The 26,872-nt window shown below is 37.8% G+C and overlaps 4 protein-coding genes across 9 annotated transcripts; 2 read left to right on the top strand and 2 right to left on the bottom strand.

Moving 5' to 3' along the window:
* The first annotated feature begins 172 nt into the window (after positions 1 to 172).
* LOC103715171 (bidirectional sugar transporter SWEET5-like) lies at positions 173 to 2,341 on the top strand. The gene is made up of 6 exons (XM_008802712.2): positions 173 to 282; positions 798 to 834; positions 941 to 1,157; positions 1,253 to 1,414; positions 1,869 to 1,988; positions 2,077 to 2,341. Exons 1-6 carry the CDS (start codon positions 240 to 242, stop codon positions 2,251 to 2,253), a joined length of 756 nt encoding a protein of 251 aa, XP_008800934.2. The 5' UTR covers positions 173 to 239; the 3' UTR covers positions 2,254 to 2,341.
* Positions 2,342 to 4,026: 1,685 nt separating this feature from the next.
* Positions 4,027 to 13,883, top strand: LOC103715128 (peptidyl-prolyl cis-trans isomerase CYP38, chloroplastic-like). 4 transcript variants are annotated; one of them, XM_039131704.1, is made up of 9 exons: positions 4,041 to 4,285; positions 5,706 to 5,996; positions 7,299 to 7,498; positions 8,766 to 9,001; positions 9,269 to 9,411; positions 11,122 to 11,193; positions 11,280 to 11,503; positions 11,728 to 11,809; positions 12,582 to 13,883. In XM_039131704.1, the coding sequence occupies exons 1-8, from the start codon at positions 4,115 to 4,117 to the stop codon at positions 11,777 to 11,779; spliced, it is 1,389 nt and encodes a 462-aa protein (XP_038987632.1). In that variant the 5' UTR covers positions 4,041 to 4,114; the 3' UTR covers positions 11,780 to 11,809; positions 12,582 to 13,883. The 4 variants fall into 4 exon arrangements, with proteins under 4 accessions (XP_008800882.2, XP_038987632.1, XP_026663500.1 ...); XM_008802660.4 differs by lacking the exon at positions 12,582 to 13,883 and having other exon boundaries at positions 4,027 to 4,279; positions 11,728 to 11,979; XM_026807699.2 differs by lacking the exon at positions 12,582 to 13,883 and having other exon boundaries at positions 11,728 to 11,979.
* On the bottom strand, positions 13,806 to 17,969 carry LOC103715126. Of its 3 annotated transcripts, XM_039131703.1 has the most exons (6): positions 17,551 to 17,968; positions 16,495 to 16,890; positions 16,124 to 16,395; positions 14,916 to 15,080; positions 14,750 to 14,841; positions 13,806 to 14,650 (listed from the first exon to the last, which is right to left on the bottom strand). In XM_039131703.1, exons 2-6 carry the CDS (start codon positions 16,883 to 16,885, stop codon positions 13,972 to 13,974), a joined length of 1,599 nt encoding a protein of 532 aa, XP_038987631.1. In that variant the 5' UTR covers positions 16,886 to 16,890; positions 17,551 to 17,968; the 3' UTR covers positions 13,806 to 13,971. The 3 variants fall into 3 exon arrangements, with proteins under 3 accessions (XP_038987631.1, XP_038987630.1, XP_008800879.2); XM_039131702.1 differs by having other exon boundaries at positions 14,750 to 14,826; positions 16,124 to 16,890; positions 17,551 to 17,969; XM_008802657.4 differs by having other exon boundaries at positions 16,124 to 16,890; positions 17,551 to 17,967.
* A 3,127-nt stretch (positions 17,970 to 21,096) lies between these two features.
* On the bottom strand, positions 21,097 to 26,443 carry LOC103715125 (protein NUCLEAR FUSION DEFECTIVE 6, mitochondrial). Its single transcript, XM_008802656.4, has 3 exons — positions 26,205 to 26,443; positions 25,316 to 25,434; positions 21,097 to 21,498 (listed from the first exon to the last, which is right to left on the bottom strand). The coding sequence occupies exons 1-3, from the start codon at positions 26,354 to 26,356 to the stop codon at positions 21,479 to 21,481; spliced, it is 291 nt and encodes a 96-aa protein (XP_008800878.1). The 5' UTR covers positions 26,357 to 26,443; the 3' UTR covers positions 21,097 to 21,478.
* Positions 26,444 to 26,872: the final 429 nt, after the last annotated feature.

Here is a 26,872-nt window from a genome sequence, read left to right as displayed (position 1 = left end):
ATCTTTCTTTTTTTGATTTTCGAGTTAATCATATTTAAGGATAACGATATCCAAATCTTCAGCCAATTCCTATTTTGTTTTCTCTGGAGTCTGGACAGCTCATTAATAACCCGGTATAAAATCCTCCATTAACCCTGCTTTCCCTTCCCCCTCGTCTTCCCCATCTATTCCACTCTCCCTCTTTTTATCATCTCTCTCTTATAGCTTTTAGTTTGTAGGTTTGGTGGTTAAAGGTGAAGATGTTGAGCACGAACGCAATTCGCAATATTGTTGGAATAATCGGTATCTGAAGAAAATCTAACCTCCATCTTTTACTTGATCGATCCCTCTCTTTTTTTCTCTCCGCATGTTCTTTCTTTTGTTTTTTTTTACTTAGATTTGTTACTGTTTAGTTCTAATAGCAGTGTTATTTTTTTTTCTTTTTCGAGGATTTTCTATTTTTGATTGTCACTTTTTTTTCTCTTTCTTTTGTAAGGATTTAATTCTTCCTTTATGTTGCATCTCTTCTCTCTTTCTGGACTGAAGCGCAATCCTAACCTTGCCTCAGATCTTTGCATATTTGTTCTCTCTAATCCTTTTTCATATAACAACGAAAATATATTATTTAGTTTGCTTTTTTCCCCCTTTAATCTTTAGCATCCAATCTGTCTCTGATCTCTCGTGTTATTTTCTTTCTTTTTTTCCTAAAAAGAAAAAGAAGGGTTTCACAAAGTTTTTTTAGCACGTCGTTCTTCTCTTTCCCTGCCGTTCCATATATCAATCTGTTGAAATTTCTTTATCTTATTTCTTTGTTTCAGGGAATGTGCTATCTTTCGCCTTATTTCTCTCTCCAGTGTAAGCTCTTTCTTTTTCCCAAGATGAGAAAAAAAAATACTGAGATGATCATCTTTTTTTTTTTAGTTCGATTCGTTTACTTGAGATTAATTAAATGCGCGCACAGGCCGACATTTGTGAAGATTTGGAAGCGGAAGGCAGTGGAGGACTTCTCGCCGATTCCGTACCTGGCAACGTTCCTCAACTGCATGCTGTGGGTGTTCTACGGGCTCCCCGTGGTGCACCCAAACAGCATCCTAATCGTCACCATCAATGGCATCGGCTTCGTCCTCGAAGCCATCTACCTCACCATCTTCTTCATCTACGCCCCCAACCGCTCTCGCGTACTGTCTCGCAATCGTCTGCTTCGATTATTCCTCAGCTTTCTCCTCTGTTCCATTATCTTACTTGAATTCTAACTTTTTCCCCCAAAACTCAGTTGAAGGTTTTGAAGATATTGGCCGTGGAGCTGGTGTTTATGGGATCTGTGGTCGCAGGCGTCATTGCAGGGGAGCACACTTATAAGAAGAGAACTTTCATTGTTGGAATTTTTTGCGTCATCTTCGGCTCCTGCATGTATGCCTCTCCCCTATCGGTCATGGTAAGCGTTCTCTTTCGCCGTCCACTTGCCAATAACAGGGATAGTTACACTAAATCTCTTCCTAGTTCTTTCTTTCTGTTCAACTAGTCATTGATAGCTGATTGAATAGGATTTTCTAAAACATAAGTTCTAGGTAGTTCCATCGAACTAGAGGATCCAAATTCAAACTCTGACTGAGTTGATATAATACATTTCTCACTGGTTATGCTAAATTGATTTCTTGGCTTCTTTCATGATTTATATGAATCAATGGTCTATGTCCTTTGTTCATGCTATATAATGGTCACAAATTGTAAAATATTAAGGTGTAAAATATTCATAAGATTGCTTTCTAAGTGTTATTTGTTACAAATCACAATGCGAGATTATGGTTAGCAAGGATTCCTCGACATTTCGGCATCACTAGCTTGTTTGAGGACGCTAAAACATAACCATCATGGTGATATTATTTCAGAGACTGGTTATCCGGACTAAGAGCGTCAAGTACATGCCCTTCTTCCTTTCCCTTACGGCATTTCTTAATGGCGTGTGCTGGACTGTGTATGCGTTCCTCAAGTTCGATATCTTTGTCGTGGTAAGCAACCTTCCATCCTCCTCTTTTGCATCTCTTCGATCACTCCATAGATGCAGCATCAATTAGTTTTCTTGCTTCTCGCATGCAGATTCCGAATGGGCTAGGGGCATTGTTAGGTGCCATGCAGCTATTGCTCTACTTCTGTTACTACCGCTCGACACCCCAAGAGGAGACCAAGGGGGAGCTTCAGTTGCCGGTGTCGGCTTCCATGGCTCCAAGCGCTGGTCACAAGGAGCCAAAGAATGGCGTGAGCGTGCAGAGATGATCTTAGGTTTAGTTTTTTTTTCTTTTTCAATAAAGAAAAAAGAAGGAGAAGGGATTGAGTGGAGAGTAGTCTTGACTCTATTTCTTTCTTTTCTGTCCTCTGAAATGGATTTCGACTCCTGTGTTGATGAATGATGGCGCAATTGTTCGGGCAAATGTTTTGTTTGAATGCGACTGTACTTCTCTGGTATCTGAAGAGCCTATGTATATATGCCGATGGAGACTACAGATTACTGAAGCATGGGCGGGGACTACTTGATGAGCATCTCAAAATTTTCTTCTTAATTTCTTGCAGTCATAGCATGTCGCTGCTACTTTATAATGCCAGACTCCGGTTGGGTTTTTTACTGAATTCACGCTTATCTCTCTCTCTCTCTCTCTCTCTCTCTCTCTCTCTCTCTCTCCCCACCCCCCAGCCCTTCATACTAAACAAGTTGGCAGGAGAGAAACAAGGGAAATAGGAAATCAACAATAGGTATATATCTTTAACCTAGTGCAAATTTAAAAGGTTCCTGAATTTTGAGCACAAAGCAACCAATCATGCTTTCCACCCTAGTGTACACTTTCACGAATAAATTTTAGTATAATAGCTATTAACATGAGTGGTTTCTAGGGAAAAAAAATGTACATGACTAATTTCGATCCTCTCTATCTCGTCCTGATCTTGATGCCTACCAATTCCTTTTATTTATAACTTAATTATTTTTTCTCTATCTAACAAACTTATCCCACTCTACTAACCTTGTTTCCCTCAATCTCCATAGTGGTATCCCAACCTTCAGTGTCTAATCCTCTCTCTCCAATCAATACTTCAAAAGTTTAATATTATTTATTTTTATTATTCTCTATTGTATAAATTTATATAAATGATAGATCAATTTTTTTATTAAAGATAAGATATGTAATACAAATTTGTCTTAAAATATATTAAAATAAATTTATTTTACTTTTATGTGTAATATCTAGTACCTATTGTGAAGTTAGAATAGTATGTTGGATAATTAATAGGAGTACCACTATCTTGAGTTAGGTGAAGTCAAAGTAAGGATAATAATATACAAAACTTTGATCACAACCATTCAGAGTTTGGGTCAAGAGCTCTTGACCATACCCACTGAAAAGTAATTTCAGGCTATCCATTTGAACCCCAACCTAGTCTACTTTATAAGACTCAATCTCTAATAGACCCTACCTAAACCATCAAATTTGACCTAAATGCGAACTAAATAGGGTCAGCCGGATCGGGCAATCTTTGGAGAGTAGTTAACGAGAGAAATGGACTTATATTTAAACTTGAATGAATTTTTTATCTAATGAGAAAACTATACATTTTTTTTTCAAATTTTTCATACATATTTTACATAATATAAAATTTTAATAAATAAGTTATTTAATTTTCCATCTTGGAGGAAATTTAATGAACACAAAGATCCCAGCATACTCATTTAACATAGAATAGATATGGAGATGCTAATGAAATATTGCCTTCTGCAATGGAAGAACCTCACACCTTGTAATGCTAAAGTATCAATATTCGGCATAAACCTATCCTCAAAGTCCTACTTAGTTTCTTTCAGCTTAAGACCATATGAAATAATATCTTATTTTATTTAGAAGTATATTATCTATAAAGAGGTCTCGCCCAAACCTCATCAAACAGGGGCAAAATCCGAAGGCGGAGAGCTTTTTACTTGGCCTGGAACCAGCCGAAAAAAAAATAAAAAAATCCTAATACTCATCGTCTTTTACGACAGCCTTATCCGCACCGTGCGGATCTCCACCATCAATTTATCTTCGCTTTCTCCGCTCCTCTCCAAAACCCTACCTTCCCCGATCTCTTTCCTCTCGAAACGCTGGCTCCAATGGCTGCCCTCCTCTCCTCCCACTGCCGCCTCTCCGCCACTGGCCCGAGATCCTCCGTCTCGGCCAAGCGGAGCTGCTTCGATGGGCACCGGAGAACCCTCTGGTTCCGTTGCTCCTCGTCTTCTTCTTCGAGGTTTCCCAAACTCGAATCCTTAAGGGTAGAGGTAGCGGTTGGTCCAGTTCTCCTCCAATGCGGACTTTTTTAGATCATTTCCCACTATATGTTTCTAGTTTTAAAAATGGAAAGCAATGTAGAGCTAATTCCCACCAAGAAAGTGGGCACCTGTCGTGATTTTTGCGTATTTGATGAGTGATTCAATTAAAGTTTGCTTTTTGCATGGCATTGAGTGGGTTCAGTTACACTTGCATTTTGTGCTTCGTAGAAGACACAAAATTAACTCTTGTGAAATGTGTTCCTTCCGGTAAGAATGCTGACGATGTGAGAGCAAATACGTCCACTTCTTGTTTAATTCTATTACATCACAATTTCTTCTGTGTAAAGATTCTCGAGCCATATAGAGCTACTTTATTTTCAAGTAAGTAGCGTAATGTTTAAATAAAGACGATTTTTCTATCTATTAGATGGACAATTAAAGATATTTCTGTACCAAAAAAAAGGAGGAAATGGGCTTACTTTTGGTTAATTTTATTATGTTATCTATGAAAATCACCTTTTTTCTTTTATCATTATTCAAATAGTTCCTTTTAGAAAGAAGCCTGAGATTCTTAGACCACTTATCATGACTTTCTTATCTCCTCTAGATTAGATTTCCCTCTTTGTGTTTGATATGGTTTCTGCAGCATTGCATAGTTCTTTTTGATCAAGAAATTGGAAATTTTTAAAGAGAATGGCAAATTCTTGATGGGCTAGATGAAAATTGTCTACTTTTCTGCCGGGGATGGTTGAATTAGTCGCACAATTCCGATTTCCTTCTTTGTAAAGTTAACTGTATATATTAAGATAGTTTCCTTTGGTAAGAATGCTGAGACTTTAAGAGCATTTCCCTTTATTTTTTTTCTTCTTTTTTTTGGATTCATAATATCAGATCTCCTTTTCACATGTTATGTATAATACGAATCGTATATCAATATGTTCATATTTCGTTTTAAGAAGATGAAAATATTTGAGAGAGAAATTCTTCATGGGTCAGATGAATAATCCAGTTGGTTTTCATTCTTCTCTTGCCAGAGAGTATTGGTTAGTTTGTGCCATTTTGCTCTTATGGAACTTAACTTTTCATAATCAAATTCTTATCAGAACGGTTCCTTGAAGTATTCAGATTTTCAAACTACTTCCATTTACATTTTAGTTCCTTTAGATCAGCTTGCGTTCTTGGTGTTGACATGGATTCTTTCGTGATATTTAGGGCCATCATGTTGCTAGAAAAAATGAATTTAAATTTGAAAGTTAAACGATAAGTGTAATTTGAAATTCTTTCTTTGTCTTGCTGGAAAGAATTGGATTAGTTCTGTACAATACAATACCATTCTATATTGCAGTCACTCTTTTGTGTTCTCTTATTAAAACTACAACAGTTTATTATGGTAAATGCTGAGAGCTGTTTGTGTATATTTTGAATTTCTGGGCAGAAGAAGAACTCATTTCATCTGAAGGAATGTTCAGTTTCCATAGCATTGGCAATTGGATTGGTCACTGGTGTTCCCACACTAGACTGGCCTGCACATGCATCCCCTTCAGGCCCCGTGCTGCCTGATCTCTCAGTTTTAATCTCTGGACCACCTATTAAAGATCCTGGTGCCTTGTTGAGGTATGCATTGCCTATTAATAGCAAAGCTATTTGGGAGGTTCAAAGGCCTCTGGAGGATATAACCGGCAGTCTCAAGGTCTCTGGGGTCAGAGCATTGGATTTGGTTGAGAGAGTAAGCATAGCTAGCAAAAATCTCATTCTGAGATCTTATTTGCTGTTCCTTTACTTACAATTTCTTCAATCATTTAAGTGGTTTGTGTTTTATAATTACACTGTATTATGCATGTTACATAATGTCATACCAAACCCATGTTCTTAAAATAAGTACATAACGGTCATGTTTGGCATCATTGTTGTTAAAATCTTATGATTCACTATCTGAATTTTTCAATGCCCCTAAATGATTCAGATCCCATTCTTCGGTCTGATCAGTTTAGGATCACAAGATTTAGATCCATATGATGGACTATACATTCCTTTGGAGCACAAGATCCAATTTGATTATGTTGTTTACATATTAAATCATGTGTAAGTCATTTTTCCATAATTTCTTTGAGTATGTGGTTCTTAAATTACTTATAACTAATAAATCTCAAAGTAAAATTAGCAAGTATGTTATTGGAATTCATAAAGTTAAAAAGTAAAAGATGCTTCTGGAAGATGCTAGAAAAACCAGTTTTTGGTCCACGCTTGTGTGGAGCACATTATGTTTCATTAATGTAATGGGTTTCCCTCACTTAGGAGCAGGGGTAATGGAGCTGCAAATGAATTAGGCAAATGCAAACTTAAGTCTAATGAACTCAATCCTGACCTCCATCCTATGGGTGTAAATGAATGGAGCTTAGGCAAGTCAAGTCATGTTCGACATTGGCTTATATTGTAAACAGGCTGAGCTTCAGCTTAACTCAACCATCTTGTAGCCTAAATCTCCCCCCCCCCCCCCCCCCCCCCCACCCCCCCCCCCCCCACAAAAAAAGAGATAAACCCAACACCACCTCCACACCCACGAAAGTAGAACACTTCCTGAGCCAAGGTTTTCGAGTATTAAATCTGATGAAGCAGTCTCTTACTGAGCTGAGTTTAAGCCGAATACAGGCATATCATGAACAGCTTGTTTGTTTGACAACGATATTCCACCCTATCTTTCATAGTGCCAATGAGCTGGTTAACGCCCTGCTGCTTTGTTGGCCAGATGTTGATATTCTTGCTCTAATGGATCATCTCTTGGATGGTTCATACTCCAAGTGGTCACAACCCAAATGTAATAATCTAATGATTCTAGCTATCTTATCTGCCACCCGTTATTCATTACTTCCAAACTTAGAAACAGTTGCATATGCTATTTAGAAGCTTTGCAATATTTATTTTAGCTAGGTGATGCCTTGTTAAACTGGATTGTTTTGGTTGATAGATTGTGCAATTACAGAATCAAGAAAATTAAATCAATAACAAAGTTTTCTGCTTTGAATTGTAGAATGTGAGGCATGCATCTCGTGCTCTCAATCAGGGGAGAACTTTGATTCTGTCGAGTGTGGCTGAATCAAAAAAAGAACATGGACAAGAGTTGGTTGACAAGTTGGCCACTGGAATGGAAGAGCTCCAGCGTATTGTAGAGGAACGGGATAGGGATGCAGTTGCAGCAAAACAAAAGGAGCTTCTGCAATATGTTGGAGCGTAAGATATTTTTATCATGTACAATGCTCGTGTTTAGTATAGTGCAATTATTTCATTTGCATTCCAATATCAACAACACTAACCTAAATATGTCCTGATCTTGCATTTTGATTTTTTTCTAATCTGTTACATAGTTTTCTTATATTTTTTCATTTCTAGTTTACTGCATTTTAAAACCTATTCAACAATGACAAATAGGGAGCAAGATGCCAAACTTTGAACATGTGTTCGGTGATTTAAAAGAGCAAGATTTGGTTCTAGTGTCACATAAAAGGAAAATACAGACTTCAAACAAAAGGTAGTAGTGAAGTATATATTAGCAGCAGTTGTGCATAATTTGCAAATGCTGTACACATACACATAATTTTTCTCCTGGAGTATCAGATCATCCAACAAATTAGTATCAATTGTGGATTAGAGCCTAAAGGCCCCAATTCAACCATAGAATTTGCAATGAGATAACTAAATTAAAGCCAGGGTGTCACTTCTAAAAAGCATAAAAAGGAAATTAATAAAGGGCCTTACTTTTGCTTAATTACTTCCTACCTTATTTACATGAATTGTGAATGGGTGCTGGAGTATCATTGGATGCTAGAGTGGGGAAGCTGAGATTTCAAACAAATTTAAAGGAGGCACTCAGGAAGCAGGTGTGAGAATGAGATTCTGAAGTGGCTGTGGCACCTAAGGTAGAAAATTCCATCTACTACTATGTTAGTCATGTATGTGGTTTTATGTTTCTACAATAGCTGCAGGACCTGATATTATCTGCTCTTTTATTTAGAGCAGTAACTGTGGAGGTGTTGTGCTTTATACCAAGGATAATGTCATTTTTTGGATTTATGCATGAACTTAAGGCTCACATTTTTGCAATTCCACATGGTGTTATGGCTTCTGAAAGCTGGGCAATATAGATGTTTCTTTTTAGCCTTACCATTCCTCTTGAATCTGTTGAATGTCTTTTTGTTTTCTTCCCAACATGACATGTTTCCTTATAGATATAATAGGTGCGCTTGTTTTTTTTTTTTTTGCACTGAAAATTCATGCGGTATTCTTATTACCATTTTCTATTTGATAGTTACTAAAAGCACTGAACTGTTTTCTACTTGCTTATAAGACATCAATCTGATGTTTAACTATGCTTGGTTTTTTGGGTGAGAAATATCTGACACAAGAACACTTACATAAGCCTTCTTAAAAGGCACAGTTCTCATTATACCCTTGTCATTGACTGCAGCTGAGATATTCCTGCGACATTGGATTTCTGCAGTGTTGAAGAGGATATGGTGGATGGTTTCCCATATGAAGTGCCAGAGGAATACCGTAGTATGCCTCTTTTAAAGGGGAGGGCAACTGTTGATATGAAGGTGAAAGTTAAGGACAATCCCAACATACAGGAGTGTGTATTTCGCATAGTTCTTGATGGATACAATGCCCCTGTGACAGCTGGGAATTTCTTGGATCTAGTGGAAAGGCACTTCTATGATGGAATGGAAATCCAAAGAGGTAGATCCTTGTCTCATATTGTTAAAATTGTTAAAGGCAAATGCTTACATCTGATTCATCAATGATATTATCCAACCATGCAAAATCTGGGGTTATCTGCAATATTGCAAATATCATCAGCTTTTTATGTTAAGAACTTGAGCTATGCGTGCATGTGTCTCATTTTCTCACTCGGGAGTCTGTATTTTTAATTCATGATGGCTGGGTGCTTGTCTTATTTCTTGTTCAAGTATGTAGCTACTCAAAGTTTACATGGTACTGCTGCAGCCGATGGCTTTGTTGTTCAAACTGGAGATCCTGAGGGACCTGCAGAAGGTTTTATTGATCCAAGTACAGAAAAAATCCGAACAATACCTCTAGAAATCACGGCTACTAGTGACAAAATGCCGGTCTATGGTGTGACATTAGAAGTAAGTTGATTTATGAAGGAATTCTAATTCATCTTCTTAAATAACCTGGGTAGACTATATCTTTGACGTTTCAAAGCCTTTAATGCTAGCATTTTCTTAGTGATGGCATCTTTGATTTGCCTGGATAAATGAAAAAAAATAACTATACTGCATATAATGTGAGGTTGCCAGCATTGGCTGGATATTTTTGCATGATCTCTTAAGGCTTATGGCTAGGAAATACATTCTCTTCATTATTGAATACACCAGTTAAGAGCTCCAATTATATGCATTATGGAGAGAAATAAGAGGAGGTTGTCAGCCAATATTGGGAGTGAATGTTACTGATTAAACTAAAGAGAGTCCCCTTGGTAGGAACTATGATCCCAAACATTGGTTGATGCCTGCAAGAATTGAAATAGCAGTCTGTCCCAGCCATTCAGAATGGTGAGATGTTGAGTCTTGGGATGGTTCTGGGAACCCTGAAAGTCTGGTTGTTCCGGTTGGCATTTGCCGGGATGAACCAGGACAGTTACCGGGATGGTTTTTTAAAGGCTTGTTTGATATTTATTTATATCATAATTTAGGACTAGGGATATTTTTGAGTGTTTGGACTCAACCCTTAAGGAGAGGTCCTATGACAGTACATCCTCCAAATACAAGCCACAACATAACAAGAAAAGTGAGAAAGAGAGGAAGAAGGATCATGTGCACCATAAACCGAATACCAAATTGATATCAGTATTGATACCCACATAAGAAACCTAATCATGGGCTCACAAACCTCCCTTAATCCCAAATTATGAGAAACCCACACTGAAAACCCTCTAAACAGCCATGAAAACATTAGAAAAACAAAAAAACAGAAGAAAGGTGTCTCGGTGAATCTGCAGGATGCCAACAATCAATCCATCCAAGTGTCAGGATGGTACAATCTCTGTGCTGCAACCATGGAGATCAAGTTAAGCCCTGCCAATCACCACATGCTCCAAGGCCGAGCACAACACATGCACTCACGTGCATGCATGCATAGATTGTGCACATGCACACAATTGAAGAAAGCTTCATGGCAGGAAAACTAGTACCTAACACACACCCGATTAAAAAAAGCTTTGTGGCAGGAAAACTAGTACCAAACTTTAGCTGATGTGTGCGCCCCCACCATTTAGTACAGCCTCGTGGCAGGAATGCTAGTACCAAACGTTAGTTGATGGGTCATAGCAATCCAAGTACAGCAGTAATAACTGACCATTTCATCAATTGATGAAAAAGATCTTAACTCCAGCTATCTCTTGACTTGCTCATGTTGTCATCGTATGCGCTTAATCCTAGTATGTGATAATCACCCCTGGGAGCTTATGCCCTGCCAAACATATCTTGCTTAGACTGTTTAAATGATTTTTCTGCATTTTCACTCACATTAACAACATCAACCAATTCTTGAAACTGCTGTACGTTGTAACATGCTGGTTATTGGTGCCTAGCATGTTTTGTAACGTAGGTTCGAAGAGTCTGAACATCTACATAGAGGTTAAATGTAAAATTCATGTTATCTGTTTTCTAACAATCCTTATATGCATTTGAAAAATCTTATATCTGGTAAGTGATAAACTAATAATGGATTTATAGAATTACTCTTTCAGCATGATCATTGCTGCGTGGTGAATTTCCATATAATTGCTGTGTGTTTAACTCCATGGTGCATATCCTGATTCTACACTATCTTCTTAGGAACTTGGACGATATAAAGCTCAAACCCGACTTCCATTTAATGCATTTGGAACCTTGGCAATGGCTAGAGATGTAAGTCATACAAAGATCCCCTTATCGATAAAAAGTTTTATACCATCAGCCCTGACTTCATTTCTGCATTGCTGAACTTGAAACAGGAATATGACAACAATTCTGCTTCCAGCCAGGTCTTCTGGCTTTTAAAAGAAAGTGAACTGACACCTAGTAATGCGAATATATTGGATGGGCGGTATAGTGTGTTTGGATATGTTACTGAGAATGAGGATTATTTAGCAGATCTCAAGGTGGGAGATGTCATTGAATCAATCCAAGTTGTTGCAGGTCTTGATAACCTTGTCAACCCAAGTTACAAGATTGTAGGGTAAACTTCTTTATGTACTAGAGGGCCTATTTTCTGTTTGGTTCTCTCAGCATCCATGTATGCTATGGAGCACTTATATGCTGGACATGCACTATAGACCCTCATATTCCTTTGAATATATAAAAACATGACTTCTGTGCTGTTGATTCAAATCTTAGAAATTTATTGAACCCTGCATGTAAGTGCTGCTGTAATGAACGGTTGCTTGTATTTTGTCTGTTTAGGAGATCTATTGAACCTACGATAACTGGAAGCAGGTTAAACCAGAATTTGTAGTAGGAGGTTGTAGCATTTCAGCCATATGAGGTAAGCTGTATGAGGAGATATTATTTATGTCATACATTAGCCTAATCTATTGTATTATTATTATTATTCACATGGTTTACATTGTGGCCCAAAGATGGATGTTAGATTTGTTTTTTTTTATGTTTTTCCAAAAACTGCCATACAGAGACAACCATAAAATATTCGTTTTAGTGGTGGTTTTTTGTTAGTTTATGACTTTATAAAGGCCTGCAGCAGTATGCTCTGAGATTTTAACTTTATAACTAGCCAAGTCCCCGTGCACCATTACGGGGAGCAAATTTTTTCTGTTCAGAGTCCATTTGCAACAGTTCTGCAGCTTAAGCAGACAAGCTCGAAGGTCTTTCCAAATATATCAGATTGTGGAGTTTTTTCATTTGGAAGATGGAAAATTATTCCCTAGACACTTCAGAACTCACTTCTAGGTAGATTTCCTCCGCAGGGGGAAGTGACAGGATAGGGTAAATATTTTTCTTCTCAAGTGCAGTCAATTCATTTGAATTATTCTGTACGTTCGTTTGATCTTCTTAACAGCATTAATTAATTAATTATCCATATTTAATTTCGTACTCAATTGAGTGGACTGCTTTGTAAAAGAAAAAAGATCTGATCCTGAATAGGGGCCCTTCTATGTTTATACATTTTACTAAATTCTAAACAGTGGGTTCTTTTCGCATTAGCTCTAACTTTACATCATTTTTAACTTTGCCCTGGAATGATGTTAATAGATATACAACCTATTATCGGATTTCTGAAATCATTGACCAAAGTGCAGGGCAGTTGTTGGTGCTCCACTGAAAGAAGGTAATATTTTCTTTGCCCTGGAGTCGGCAAATGGGCCGGATGAGATATTCACCATTTTCGGCGTCAGGGTTTGGTTTTTCATTAAAAAACCAGGACGGCCCCATCCCAATTAAAACCTTGTATTTATGTGTTTTCTTATTAAAAAAAAAACGAAGAAGAACACAAATACACATACACACACTTATCATTCCTTCTTTAGAACTAGGACAGTTGGAAGCTCGGGCAAATACCAAAGTGAAATTGAGATCCAATATAAGAGACCTTCGCCAATTTGGCAAGCATGGAAATGCTTGCTTAGCCTTGTCAAGTGCCTCACCTAAGATTATTTGACGAAGTAATACATCTGATCATATCATTCATCATGACTGCATGCACATGTTTATTATGGAAAGTTATGCATCAAGTCATCAGCTAGTCTTTGATCACCAAATGTCTTGAAAAATCTATCTAAAGCGTAGCATCTGAGATTAGATTTAAAACAGTGAAGAAGAATCTGCAATTTCCTGTACTAGTTTTTTTTGCCAACTAGACTCCTGCGACCCCTACATGAGAGGAAGGATGAGAGAGAACTACGATTCCTACATCCCTCCCTTCCAGCCCGGCTCGGTACACATTAGAGAGAAGAGAGAGGCCATCTGGTCTCACCTTCTCGCCGAGGAGGTTGTCGCCGCCTCGCCTATGAGGCCGTGACTCTATGAGAAGCCTGACTGCCGCCGGCGGCCGGCTGAGCGAGTCTGCGACTACGAGAATTCGAGAACGCCGAGAAGAGAACTAGAGAAGCAATGGGGAAGATGGGGTTTGGGACCGGCTTTGGGAACGGTTGCTGCGTGCGAACTCAGTGCGAAGGAAGAATAATGCTACTGTGCTGCGCTTAGCAGCTTTACAGCGATCGTATTGGGATTTGGGACTTCTTTCCCACGTCTCGTCATCATGAAGGCTGAAGCGATTTCCCACAGGCAACAGCGAAGCAGGCAAGTAGCTTTCACGTCTTGTAGCCCTGCGGACGTCTTCTTTCCCACGTCTTGTACGCCGGAGCGGCGTGGCTTACTAGCTTTCACTGTAGCTCTACGGACTCCGGAGCCTTAGGCGACCGCCCGTCTCTTGCTTTCTCTAGTTTCGTGCTTTATTTTTTTTTGAAATCATGACTCTGTTGCAATCTGTGGTTCTACTAGAAAAGCTTTTATCTCATCAATCATAAAATAAAAAAAATTCCATGTATTCATCTTTAGGATATACACAAGAAACAATCCAATTTAAGGATTCTTTACTTCTATCCTTGATCATTTTGAGGAGAAAAGAGAAAATTTTTGTATACCATGGACATATCGGATGACACAATGCATGCGGTCGCAGAATCCAATTTAAGGGTTCTGTACTTCTATCCTCAACTTTCTTGCCACCTCTGCTGCTCTAAGATGAACTGGTCTCTTGCTGCTGTCACTCTGCTCCACCTCTACCCAGTTGATGACTTTGATAATTAATGACCGAGGGCAGCAGTCTGGCTTCTCATCATCAACAGCTGATGATTCCTTTGTCTTCTTCAGACCTGCTTCCAATGCTGCCTCCAAGAAATCCATAAACCAATTTTCAGCCTCGGTTTGTATCTGCTTAGCCAATTTAATCAATCTGAACAAGCTAGAATTTTGATCTTTGTTTACATCAGTAACCGCAGAACCAGGGCGTTTTCTAGCCAGGAATCTATTCTTGTTTACATCTAATCTTGAACTTTTACCAAGGTTTGCTTTCATTTTGTCAGGCATGAATGAATCCAATTTGGAAAATGCTTCTGCTCTTGCTTGAACATTAGCAAGCTCATATCGGCTAGTCAAGTTATCTACTATTTCATTCAATAAACGCAAATATTCCTCGTTGTTTAGTTTGTTGATGATGTGTTCTTTATCACTTGTCACAGCAGTGGAAGTTTGTATTGCCTCCATATTGTTCACTATGTTTGCAATCTCATTGTGAAAGGTTAGAAACTGATCGAAACAAACAGCTGGAGCATCTAGTCTTGCAGATGTGCTCAAGTCCGAAAACATCCTGCAAACAGTCAAGTACATAGATTATCTTACCTGAGACCTATGCAAGATCTTAATTCTTTTAGAATTTATGATATGCAAAGTATATAGATTATCTTACTTGAGAACCTGAACTAAAGTTTCTGTCGCGGAAGCATCTCTTAGTGCTTGAAGAGCTGTGTTTCTTGCTGCTGCGCTCTGACGTATAGCCTCCTGACAGTTCATTATCAGCATATTTTCTCGTAGGTCCAATTAAAGAAATAGAAGTAGAAAATAAGATATCATACCTTTCCTAGATCACTGAGCTTTCCAGGTAATGTGAGAAAAATGGAGTTTTCTGGAGTACCTTGCAATTGGTGAGGTTTGCTTGATTTACATTTTTCATCAAATGCATGAGAGGAGAATGCCCTTCTTACACTTTGAATACTGGGAGGGGCAGTAGTTGAGTTCTCCTGTAAATAAAAAGAATAAGCTAAAAAAAATAAGCAAATGGCAATCTGCATCATTTAGGGAACTTCCTTTTTCTGTATCTTAATTGTGCCTGGCAGAACATGAGGTTAAAATATCTCTTTGTTCTATCTTCATTCGAATCACCCTAGATGTTTTTATTCTTTTCATCTAACCCCACTCCTCCAATTATTTTTTCTTATATAAAAAAGGAAAAAATACAACCTACCCATGCCAGTTCCCCAGACCTTCTGATCAGGACACCATTGTACACAGAAAGCAAGGCAGATATCCATTGACATAATTAACAAATTATATGGTAAGAGACCCTATAAGAGGTGGTGTGTGAATTTCAAATGTAGAAATCTATGATGTTTAGTAAGTGCTAGTGCAAAGAGCATGGGCTGCTTTCTTTTCTTTTCTTTTCCTTTTTTTGTTTTTGGTTGGGGGAGGGTGGTTGCTCAAATTTAACTGCTGCGAAGACATAGAATTGCTCAAAAAAAATAAAAAGTTTTAGTATTTCATTTGTAACATTCCTTTTCATGGATATATAAGTAGCAATGCATGTAATCTGAGCACATAGCCATTGATGAAGACAATCCAGTTTATGAGATAATTGATCCATGAATTGATCTTTAGATTAAATCAGCCATGTAAGGGTTTGCGACCTATCTTAGCACACCAAATTAAACAGAAGCCAATTGATATGTGCTTAGATTACAGTTTATAGAGTTCTCTTTACTTTTGGTGAAAAGGAGCTCAAGGATAAAATTTATATATGGATACAAAATTATGTAACTGAAACGTCTATTCTAGTTTTGGTAAAAGCATTCATGTTTGCCCAATTACTTAAACCAAGAGTTGTACTTCTTGTCAGACATTTGGATTATCTTTAGCAGATTGGTAAGCTCAGAGAATGACTTGCACATGATTTTTAGCTATTGCAAGTGACCTTTGTCTGGTAACTTTTTTCAATACTATAATAGGTGCTGGATAATATAAAACTACTAATTCAATAGATGAAAGGAAAGATGAGAAGGGTGCATACAGTGGAGGGAGTCCTTGGGATTCCAAGTCCTTCATTGCCCAAGCTTTTGTTCCTGCGAAATTTTGAAGTGATGCTGCTTTCCCTTATTTTAGTGGCAATTTCTCCCTTCCAATGTGTTATCTTAGACAGAATATTCCCAGTCCTTGGTGATCCAAAAGCCATCTCTGATGCTTCCTTGGGCAATCTCCCATTTATCAGTGGAGAAATCAGGCAAGTCTGTGTTCTTTCCTTGACTGGCTTTCTCTCTCCAAAATCCAACATGGCTGACTTCCCTAGCTTAGGTGAAGAAACACCATTCATTGGGATCATGTTCAGTCCCCATAAGCTTCTTCTACGAGGCGAAGCGACTGCACAATTAGTAAGAATTGTACCTAATCTTTCTCCATTCTCTATCATTGGCACAATAGGTTGCGGCCTGCCCACCAATGGGTGTCTTCCAGGCAATGGCCTTGCTCCCTTGACAACCGGAACAGGCAAGCCCGGCTCTAATCTATCTACATACATGAACTGCCCAAGCTGCATCTTGTTGCTAAGAACAAGGTCATTTTGTTCAAATGGTAGGCTAGCATACATAAAATAGGAAGAATCAGACACCTTAATGTAAAACCCACGCGTTGGCCAGAGATCCTTTTCATCGACATCTATTGGCAAGATGTCAGACACTTGCAAGAGCGCACTCCGGTGCTCGCCGATCGGTTTGGCAGCACCCACCTTCATGCCATCAAGGAGTTTCAGTAGAGTCCCCGGAGTCAATGTTGGCATCTTATCTTTAAAGTAAGGGGAAGCAACAGAGCAAAATGCCAAAGTACAAAGTGTAAGAAATTGGCCTGATTATATATTGAAATCTGTAATAATCATCAACATAAAATAGCTAATCCTCACAATTTAGCTGCGATAATGCAAATCTTAACTAAACTCCTATAAATTGTTCAATAAACATATGTCATCATGAAATATCACTAGAAAAGCAAATTGTTATATAAATTCTTGGTTAAAAGCGCGAGAGATAATTCAGAAAATTACAAGCAGTGTAAAGCAAGAATAGTGAATTCAGAGAAAACTTATGAAGAAATCCAACTCCAAATCTTTTAGAATACGAATCAGTTTTGTCAAGTCACATAAGAACATATCGCAAAAAGTATCATAGATGAAGACTCATCAAGAACATTTATCAAACAGGTGATGATAATACTGCTTTAACCCACAGAAAATGTAATTTTTAACCACCTATCAAGAATTCACCTAAAATTAGCTTTGCGTTAGCACGATCCAAGGGAAAATAGATTTCAGTAGAAAAACAACAGACAAAATCATCAGAAAATTAATGGGGACTCCTGTTTTCATTCATGTAAGAAAGAAGATCACATGCTTACGTAACCGAGCAATTAAATTATAGGAAACGAAAACCTTAAAAGTCCCATCTTTACCTCAAGAGCACCAAAATTCTCGTATTTCTGATCCAAAAGTAGATAAACCGAAGTCGGAAAATCGACCAACGAATCCCCTGACCTACGCCAAGATTAAGTAGCGATCAAGGAGGCAAAAAAATAAGAACATCAATCAAGGACCCAGAATACTATAAACAAAAGGCCTCAGAATAATTGAATTTGTTCCAAAGTTTCGATCTTGGGCATCAGAAAAGATTGACACTAGCAAGAGGTGGGGATGGGAATGAAGAAAGAGATAACCAGTGGCGTTCATCGGAGGGATTCTGAGATGGTTGGGACTTGGAACGGTCGTAGTCCTCCTCCCTCTCGGATTCTTTGAATGGAAAGGGCGAAATGGCCAAAAGACCCTCCTTCCTGTTCTCAGTAGAGAGGTAGAGGGGAGGCATTCCTGTCCGAGGGGGATGATTCTTACGTATTCTAACCAAATTTGTTGAGTAAAATAATGTCTAACCCTATCCAATTTTCTTTCTTTTTTTAATTTTTTAATTATTTTTTTAATGTCGACCCTATCCAATTCATCGTGAGGGCCATGAACTTGAGAAAAGCAAATAATGAGTGTTGTCAAATTTTACTTGATAGCTGAGATCTTAGCCAATGGGTGATGGGTTCATTACTTCAATTTTATGATGGAACAAGATATATGATCATCTGGATTGTAATAATAGATTCAAACATTTAGAACATAGTCCATGACAATATCCTCTCAGCATTTATATGGTGAAGCCTTCCACATTTACACTCCATAGAGAGAGAGATGCTTTTATTCACCATCTGAGGCAAGATAACAACCTGCTACTATTTACATTATCAACTGCAGCTGATCTTTCATGTGTGGTTTATCTCTCCGTTTGGATTACAACCTCGGTCGATAACAGCTTGCTTCACTGTCTGATTCAGATATAAAAACATTGATCCATGCTTACCAGAGTCGAACACATTCTATTTTCCTTTTTCTTTTAATTTTTTTATTTTTAAGGAGAAGGCTTAAATTGCATGATGTGGTTAAGTATCTTGAAAGGTATGCTCCATTCTTAAAATCTTAATGTGGCCCGCCACAAGGATGATGGATATGTAGTGTAAAATGGAAGGAAGCACTCATTCTCCCATTTGTAATGTTTCCAAAAGACAAAAGGGTAACATTAGAGACTCATGTTAATGATGAATTAGGTCTTCTTTCTCCCACTTTATCACCATGATATCCATCATTAAGAATGATATGAAATATCCTCTATATCTTTCTCTCTTGCACGCGCATGCTTTATGCATGCATATGTGCCCGTGTTTACATTTTGTGTTCATGTTTGGAGGAGGGATTAGATAGTGCCACGTTTAGATTTGTCTCCTCAATTTTTTTTTCTGGCCATTCCATTTAGATTAAAGTACTCATTGGTGGAATGCAAGAAAAATATTTAGGAGATAAATCTAAAGTGGCCAACATGTCAAGCATTCATTGGTGCCGATTAAGCTATAGTAATAGCATCTTCATGCATTATATAAGAGGTCAGAGGTTTGTTTCATCCCACTTCTTTATAGATAAGCTATTGAAAAAAAAAAGAGGCAAGCTTATGTCACTCGTTTTTGTTATTGTATCTTCCTTTTCCCTTTGTTTTACTAATAAAAACCTTGCTTATGCTTATAAACAAAGTTTAAAGACCAACAAGAGCCTCTTGGAGGGTACAAAACTAAATCTTGAAGGTTCCTCCCATAAATTACCTTGTTACTAATAACGAGTCTAACATACTTACAATCCTTTTTTTTTTAAAAAAAAAAAATACAAGTTGACACACTTTTCAACTCTGTAGCATTTTTTTCCCCATTTTTTGATTACATATCAATATGCATGACACTGAAAACCTGATTTACCACTCATTTTTGGTTATGAGCTGGTGGGGTACGCGGAGAAGTACTCGTTCTTTAATATAGAGGGACGGTGATCCAAGATCTATTAAAAGAGCTGAAAAGAGAGAGAAGAAATTAAGGAAAAGAAAGGACTAGGCGTTAATTAACGCTAAGCGCTTAGCAAAAATTAGAAGAAAAAAAAAAGCCGGACAGGGATGTGAAGAACCCTTAAACTTACGCAGAGAAGTCCGCATTTTTTTCCTCCTCCCAAATTCTCCAACGTCCTACAATACAGAGGTGCAATTCTCCATGAAACTTTTTAAAGTAAAATAATCACAGAGTTTAGGCTTAAGCAAGTTATGATGCACAGCGTTCGATGTACAGTGCCCAGGAGGGAAGCAATCCACATCACGGCATTGACAGAATTGATACAAGAATTTTAGCTCGGCAAAGTAGAACCGGCACCTCCTCAACTGCTTTCTATACAAACGCTGATATTTCTGCTTGTATATTTCTAAGGTTTTAGAAATGTCTACCTCCCTTGGCATGCATTTCTAACTTGATCATGCAGCTATGCCCTTCTTGTGGAATCTATATTGGGAACCATTCAAAACCAATGATCCATACCAATCACTATGACCAGCATCATCGAAATCCTTCCTCACACTTGCTTCGTGCGGTCGAAACATTTGGTAGCACTGCATGCAATTTGCTCTGCACAGTCCAAACCATTTGAATTCTAATCCCTGCGTATTTTATTACGGAAATCACGATAAACAAAATAAACAACATAAATGAGACTCACAGATGGAGGCTTTGTTTGTCCAACATAAATGAAATCACTAAGTCTGCATGCATCGTTCCAGAAGCCTCAATCATTTTGTGAAAAATTGCACCTATTTCTCTGTGTCTAAGAGACTCCCATTCTATCATGGTAGTCTGCTTTAACATATACCAAGTTGATGAAAAGTTGCCTAATGTTCGAATTATCGCATGATAATATACTGTCACAACTCCTTTCCTCCTGCATGGAGTTCATACCAACATATATTTTGAATGAAAGCTATGCTCCCTAGATAAATCTATATCCAGAATTAATGACCCCCTTCAAGCCTTCCTCCACCCCTGCAACTCAGCAAGACAAAAGGCTTTGCTTAGGCACACCTTGGTCTCCATGCTTTTCTTTGGAATAACCAACCACCCTCAATCCTTGGGCAGTTTATGGATACTCTCACCAGTGGCCCCGGGAAGAGATCTTACATTGGAGGTCCTATACTTCGATGGTATATTATTTTCTCAGAAACCAAGCAGTAAGTTATGGATACCAAGTGAATGAAGAACAGAAAATCCATGTCTTGAAACATGCTATCTTATCCTTTTTCTTGATAATCTCCAAATATATTTTTTTAGAATGTACTGAAACGGTTTAACTTTCAGAAAATTATGAAATATATACTTCTTAAATACATTTCTTTCTGCGGTAGGAACATTTAATTTTACAAAATCTCTACAAACATAATATTTATAAATCCTGCCATCTTATTATAACTTTTAAAGTAAAAAAAACATATGAACAGTTCATCAACTTTTTGGTTTTTCCTAAGGTTCTCCTAGGTATTCTGCAGTTCTGATGTGAGTAATGGAATAGCATGCTCAAAATGCATAGGGAAACCTCACTGAAACACAATTCATAGAGAAACCTCCCTCAAATGCACTAAACATAAGCAGTACCAGCATGCATAATGTCATAAATCCCTAAAAAGATTCAGAACTAAATAACCGAAAAATCAACTTGACTAAGATATCATCAAAATTTATAGGCCGGCCATATTGCTGATCTTCTCAAGTTTAGAGATACATAAACATCAGAAAAGTATTAAAGTGAACTCGACTTAGCTCTTGCATGAAACGATGAAAAGTTTTGGCCAAAAACCACTCAGAAATTGGCCATTGAAACGCCAGTGGGGTTCTCTAATATTTGAAGGAAATACTTTTTGAAACAAGAAGGTAACTGAATATGCTCTGAACAGCAGAATGTCCCTGCTTTTTTCCCAGTTCATCTGTCCTGCTATAGAGGCGTTGCAAATCCTACAGCATGCCACCAAAATCAAGGATAAGGTTAGTGGAAATTTCAGCCAGTATTTAAGAATTAAAGACCACAACAGAGTAATATTTTGGTTGGCAGATGGTTCACAATGATAAAATTGTAAAGGAGAGCATAAAAACACTTCTGCATGATTTGACAACCAACCAATTGAAGCATTGTGTTATTCTGAGCAAGTAAATTAACAGTGAAGGTATGCACCATCAATTGCATAAATTAAACACAGAAAGATGACAGCTTTGCCCTTGAATATTAAGGAATTGTCGAGATGAAAAAGGAAGCAGATGGTGATTGTAGTAGCCAATGAGTTATGATGCGAGTTAAGATACCAGGAAAAAGATAATAACTCCAGTTAAGCAAAAAAACTGTTCAAAGAAATGGTCGGAGAAGGCATGACAAGCTCACCAATTGTCAAGAGTCCTTCCACTAATGTTCCTTAACCAAATTATAGTTAAGGGTTACTAGAGCTGGAAAAAGACTGAATATTCCTTGGAGTGCGCTGAAGTTAGAGATCAGGGACAGTTTTTTTTTTTTTTTTCGCTGAGCCTCCCCCCTCTCTTTTCTCTGTGCCTCCCTCCTCTCATATTTCTTAGCCCACCTCACAACCTCGCATCTTTCCCCCTTCCCCCTTCCCCTCCCTCCCTCATTTTTAAGGGTGACAATAGTCTAAAATGGAAAGCCTTAGCAAACTAATATCATTGGAGGAATAAATCAGGAATATTTCGTCCAGGTGTGGTTAGGTAAACCCAAGGGGCTTGTATGCCAAAAATTGTAGGATGGCGGAGATTAATATGCAAATATGAAAGATTGTACAGACTAACATGCAAAAAATCCTGAAAAAAAAATCTCCAACAGAAAAATTGTTGAGGCAAAACATCAAAAAAAGTCCTTTCTGTTGTGAAAATTAACTTTCTCCTCTTTTCTTCACAAATATTTGCTTAATTAAAATTGTGAATCTACCAGAACGAAGACACTAACTCAAGATGATAAATAAAATGGTTCCTAGATTAACAATAGTTATCTCAAATATTATATGCTCACCAATCACTGAAATTAGGAAAAACAGTAGCATCTATATTATTATTGAAGTAATAACCATGAATGGGAAAAGAAATATCAGCACCTAGACCTAGTCTATTAAAGATGTGTATTCATTTACTGATGTGACAAAATGATGTCCAACACAAATATTATCAAGAAACAAGGTTATCAATCCTTTCTGTAGTGAATATGAATTTTCTCTTGTTTACCATCAGTGGGATTTGTTAAAGAAAAAAAATGTATTTTGACAGAAAACAAAGAGTATATAAACTGCAACTATGCTGTTTGACCAAAATCATGAATGAGAGAATACTAGCAACATGGAGCAATTTTACATTTTGATTTGTAAAATACCTTTTTGTTGCATAAATTTTATTTGACCTATTAGCTAGCAAAATCATCCATAAGAAAACACTAGCATCACATGAAGCACTAGCGCATTTTGACTTAACAGATAATTGCCTCAAAGCTACGGCACAAAAAAAATGTCGCTACCATGTGTAATTGAGGCAAGATCAATGTTTTGAAATTTGTTAATTCCCTAGGTAGAGTTTTGGTTTTCGGATAGTTTTGGCCAAAAAAGTCAGAATAAAATTCAAAAAAAAAATTTTAAAAAAAGATTAAGGTAAGTTAATTTCATTTTACTCTTGAATTTTTAGCTATCTAGGATCAGAATTCATATAGTTTGAATGATCAAGGGCCATCCTTCTAAACACTTCATCTATTCAATAGTATCACATTAAAATACATGCGCCTAAAATTATTAGATATAAATGGAATAGAAGATAGACTTTTGCAAGACCCTTTTCCATTTTCCAATAATTCCAAGGGGAGACAATGAAGAGAATATTTAGAGGCTTCTCAGATAAAAATTTGGAATTCCACTCATTCTTGAGCATGGTATTGATGGAACCATGCCCCTTAGAGCATGATTGATGAGTCACAAGAAATAAAGTGATGTGGTATCTCCTTTAGGTATAACTATGACACAAGTTTGTCCAATACCAGACTCCATTATAATGTCAAAGCATTGGATACTTCAAGTGCCTAACCATAAAAGTTATATCAACCTCCTTTAATCAAATATATTAACATTTTTATTGTTTTAGGAACTGATATATAAAAATTGGGGAAGTAAAATCCTATGTAGACATGAAATAACATAATTACTGCTGTGTTAGATCAGCAAGATAGATTGGAAATTGTCAATGTATAATATAAGTAAAGAACTTTTTTGAATATAATTTGTTCAAAACCTACTCATAATCAGATTAGCAGGATGTTTAGAGAACAGAGAGGCATTATATTTGCAAGTCCTACCACAAAGGAAAAAGAACCAGTAGTTTCGGCTGGTTTTGATCAAAACCATTGAAACCAGTCGAAACTAGCCAAGACCGCTAAAACTCACAAACTAGTCAATTTCATGTCAGTCTTAGCCAAAACCGATCGATTTTGGACAAGACTTAACACCTTAGGCAACAAACATTACATTCACGCCTAGAATATTTTGATGGAAATCAATGTAACGTGACAATGATAATGGGTAGAAAGAAAATACCTACTAAGTAGAAAGGTTGCCAGTTAGAGGCGCAAGTTGTCTTATCTACTGGCTATCTTATTTCGTGTAACCAGACCTTATACAACAATTGCACCTACCACATCACCATGTTCTAAATTGTCTTGTTTAATGATCAATAACAACAAATTATCTACTTTTGAATTCCTTAAGGGGACAGATCATGCGAACAAATCCATCTGGTGCGGAGGATCATGGTTAAGAGGGATTCACGTTCTTGCTGGAAAAAAAAAGTTGAAATCCTATGCAAAAGGTGGGACAGGCAGGTAAGGCTCAAAGAGAACTTTTGCACATAGATATGAAATCAAAATCAATAATATTCACAAAAAGATTATTCACGGTTAGCAAGGGTGGGGGAAAATGACAAAGAAAAAGAAAGATGCAAGTACATGCTATTAGAAGCGATTTGCAAGACACAAAGAAAAAGAAACTCCCACTTCAGCAAATGACTGTTTAGATATGGTATCAAAGCCAATGGTGTTTGTTGAACGATTAATTACATGTAGCAGAAGCAGGTAAAAGAAGAAGGGAAAGAATTGTAGGATGCAGCTATTGGAAGTTATCAAGTCTCTGGTGGCAGATATATTCACCATTCGGATTCTTTCAATCAAAGCATATTCAGATTCATGTCAGGAATGGTGCAAGCATGGTATGGAAGGATCTTTTGATCAAGAAAAAAATCCCCAACCTTTTTCAATATTAGAATATTAATGTGTTTGCTACAAAGTCTCATACAAACAATATTGTTTTAAAATGGAACATATTAGGAAGAACTCATGCAGTTGAGGAAAGAATTTAACTATTGTAATTCATTCACCATATATCCTTGTACAATTTTGTATGCCTAAGCTGAAGTTTGCCCAGGATTGCAAGAAATTCTGCCACTCATGCATATTGGAAGAGTTGTCGGTTGTCGTAAAGCTAAAGCTCCAGGCAACCATAGTCCTCTAACTTAGGGCCACAGTTGAAACACCTAAATTTACTGCATTAGAGTTGTTTAAATTGGACCATTCCAAGCAAAAGTATAAATCAAGTAAAACCTTCATAGAAAGCGAAAGCTGTACCGGCATTTGATATCATATATACCGCTAAAATCAAGTAAATCTATACACTACATTTCACACAATGATTCTACAGAAACCCAAAGTGCAAAATGCAGGATGCGAGGAACAACAAGGAATTACCTTCTGAGAGCCATGCCCAGTTTCCAGGCTTTAAAGACAGCATTGAAGTGAGCAGTGCAGAAGCAGTAATGCTGTGCAGTGGCATCAAAGACTGCGCACAACCCAACTCCACCGGAAGCCTATAAATACCAACAGAGAAAGTAAGTAAAATCCATAATGGATATTGAAAGTGTCTCGGGATGATATTATATGATGAAAAGAAGCGTAACAGAAAGAAATTCAATAAAAAGATAGCAGAACCTCATTTCTTAGGAATACAAACAGGCCATGAAATACACAAAGAATGGCCATCCCCCTTTAATTGATAGAGATAATAAAAGTCTGAAATCAGAAGCTACTATTTACTTTACAGTAAGAATGATTATAAGAAGAAGGGCGACGGGTTTGATACCAAAGGCTCGTAAACCGAACCACATATAACAAGTTTACCACGTAATAGAAGTAGATAGTCGTGGAGAAAATGGAAATATTAAATGGGAAAACAGGAAGAAAAATAAGTATCAACGGGACAAGGAACGAACACATAAAAAATCAAATAAAGGAACAACATTCAAGAAAAAGAACTAGTGGAAGCATAAAGTTTTAAGCAAAAACGAAATTTTTCTCATGAATATCTAAGAACAACAATTATTACGGAAAGAAAAAGGAACGAACTGCAAAAAAAAAATCGAATAAAGGAACAGCACTCAAGAACAAAACCAATGAATCCAACAACAAAAAGGAAGGCACCCCACAAAAGAAGCATAGATACAAATAAAAAAATAACCTTTTACAGATTTCTCGTGGAAAAACAACATTTTAAACCGCAAAAAGGAAAGAAACCAATAGGAAGAAGAAGGAAAAGAATAAAGACAAAAAAAAAAAAAGCCGGGGAAGATGCGGGGAATACCTGGCAATCGCTAAGGGAAGCCTGCGGCGAGAGAAGCGAGCAAAGGCCGAAGCCGGAGAAGAAGAGGGTGACCTATTGAAACCGGTGAAGAGGCCCGGAGAAGAAGAGCGGAAGGTCAGAAGAGTTCTTCGTGCACCGCCCATGGCGGCCATTGTTTCGCCCTCACCTTCGAGTACTCCCTTCGGAACCCTTGCCCTTGAGCCCCGTTACGCTAGTCCGTGGGGGAGCAAATTATCCAAAATAACCCGCTCGATGGAGACGACTCCTTGGCAATGATATGATGGGATTAATACCGCAAGAACAGTTTAGTTTGAGGTATCCTAGAGAGCAGTATACAGGACTTTTGAAGACAGGCCCTAGGGCACGAGCAAAACTTCGTAGCTGGGCTCCAACCTCCTAGGCCGGTTGGACTTGGGCTTCTCTATACTTTTCACTAGGTAAATGTAAGAGCTATGTCTAAAGTTTTCTTAATTTTTAAACTTGTATTTGTTAGTTCTGACGGTTAAGTTATATGTGATTAGATCCGGGCCAGGGGTCTAAACGGGCCGTGCCTGGCCCGGCCCGCTCAGCAGAAAACCGAAGCCCGGCCCGGCCCCAGGCCCGTCGATTGGCGGGCCGGGCCCGGCACGGCACGAGACGGGCCGTGCCTGGCACGGCCCGTCTCGGGC

The sequence above is a fragment of the Phoenix dactylifera genome, chromosome 11 (genome assembly GCF_009389715.1).
Source record: "Phoenix dactylifera cultivar Barhee BC4 chromosome 11, palm_55x_up_171113_PBpolish2nd_filt_p, whole genome shotgun sequence".
Classification (NCBI taxonomy): domain Eukaryota; kingdom Viridiplantae; phylum Streptophyta; class Magnoliopsida; order Arecales; family Arecaceae; genus Phoenix; species Phoenix dactylifera.
Note: the sequence above shows the minus strand (reverse complement) of the source record. Positions and strands in the feature narration are given on the sequence as shown.

Excerpts from the sequence above, each read along its gene's own strand:
- LOC103715126 (XM_008802657.4), bottom strand. The coding sequence starts at position 16,885 with ATGCCAACATTGACTCCGGGGACTCTACTGAAACTCCTTGATGGCATG. Across the intron at positions 14,842-14,915 it reads AGCTCAGTGATCTAGGAAAG|GAGGCTATACGTCAGAGCGC; the intron begins GTATGATATCTT and ends ATGAACTGTCAG. Across the intron at positions 14,651-14,749 it reads ACTTTAGTTCAGGTTCTCAA|GATGTTTTCGGACTTGAGCA; the intron begins GTAAGATAATCT and ends GACTGTTTGCAG.
- LOC103715171 (XM_008802712.2), top strand. The coding sequence starts at position 240 with ATGTTGAGCACGAACGCAATTCGCAATATTGTTGGAATAATCG. Across the intron at positions 1,415-1,868 it reads CCTCTCCCCTATCGGTCATG|AGACTGGTTATCCGGACTAA; the intron begins GTAAGCGTTCTC and ends ATATTATTTCAG. Across the intron at positions 1,989-2,076 it reads AGTTCGATATCTTTGTCGTG|ATTCCGAATGGGCTAGGGGC; the intron begins GTAAGCAACCTT and ends TCTCGCATGCAG.
- LOC103715125 (XM_008802656.4), bottom strand. The coding sequence starts at position 26,356 with ATGGCCGCCATGGGCGGTGCACGAAGAACTCTTCTGACCTTCCGCTCT. Across the intron at positions 25,435-26,204 it reads CTTCCCTTAGCGATTGCCAG|GCTTCCGGTGGAGTTGGGTT; the intron begins GTATTCCCCGCA and ends TGGTATTTATAG. Across the intron at positions 21,499-25,315 it reads CTGGGCATGGCTCTCAGAAG|GATTTGCAACGCCTCTATAG; the intron begins GTAATTCCTTGT and ends GGCATGCTGTAG.
- LOC103715128 (XM_039131704.1), top strand. The coding sequence starts at position 4,115 with ATGGCTGCCCTCCTCTCCTCCCACTGCCGCCTCTCCGCCACTGGCCCG. Across the intron at positions 5,997-7,298 it reads CATTGGATTTGGTTGAGAGA|AATGTGAGGCATGCATCTCG; the intron begins GTAAGCATAGCT and ends TTTGAATTGTAG. Across the intron at positions 9,412-11,121 it reads TCTATGGTGTGACATTAGAA|GAACTTGGACGATATAAAGC; the intron begins GTAAGTTGATTT and ends CTATCTTCTTAG.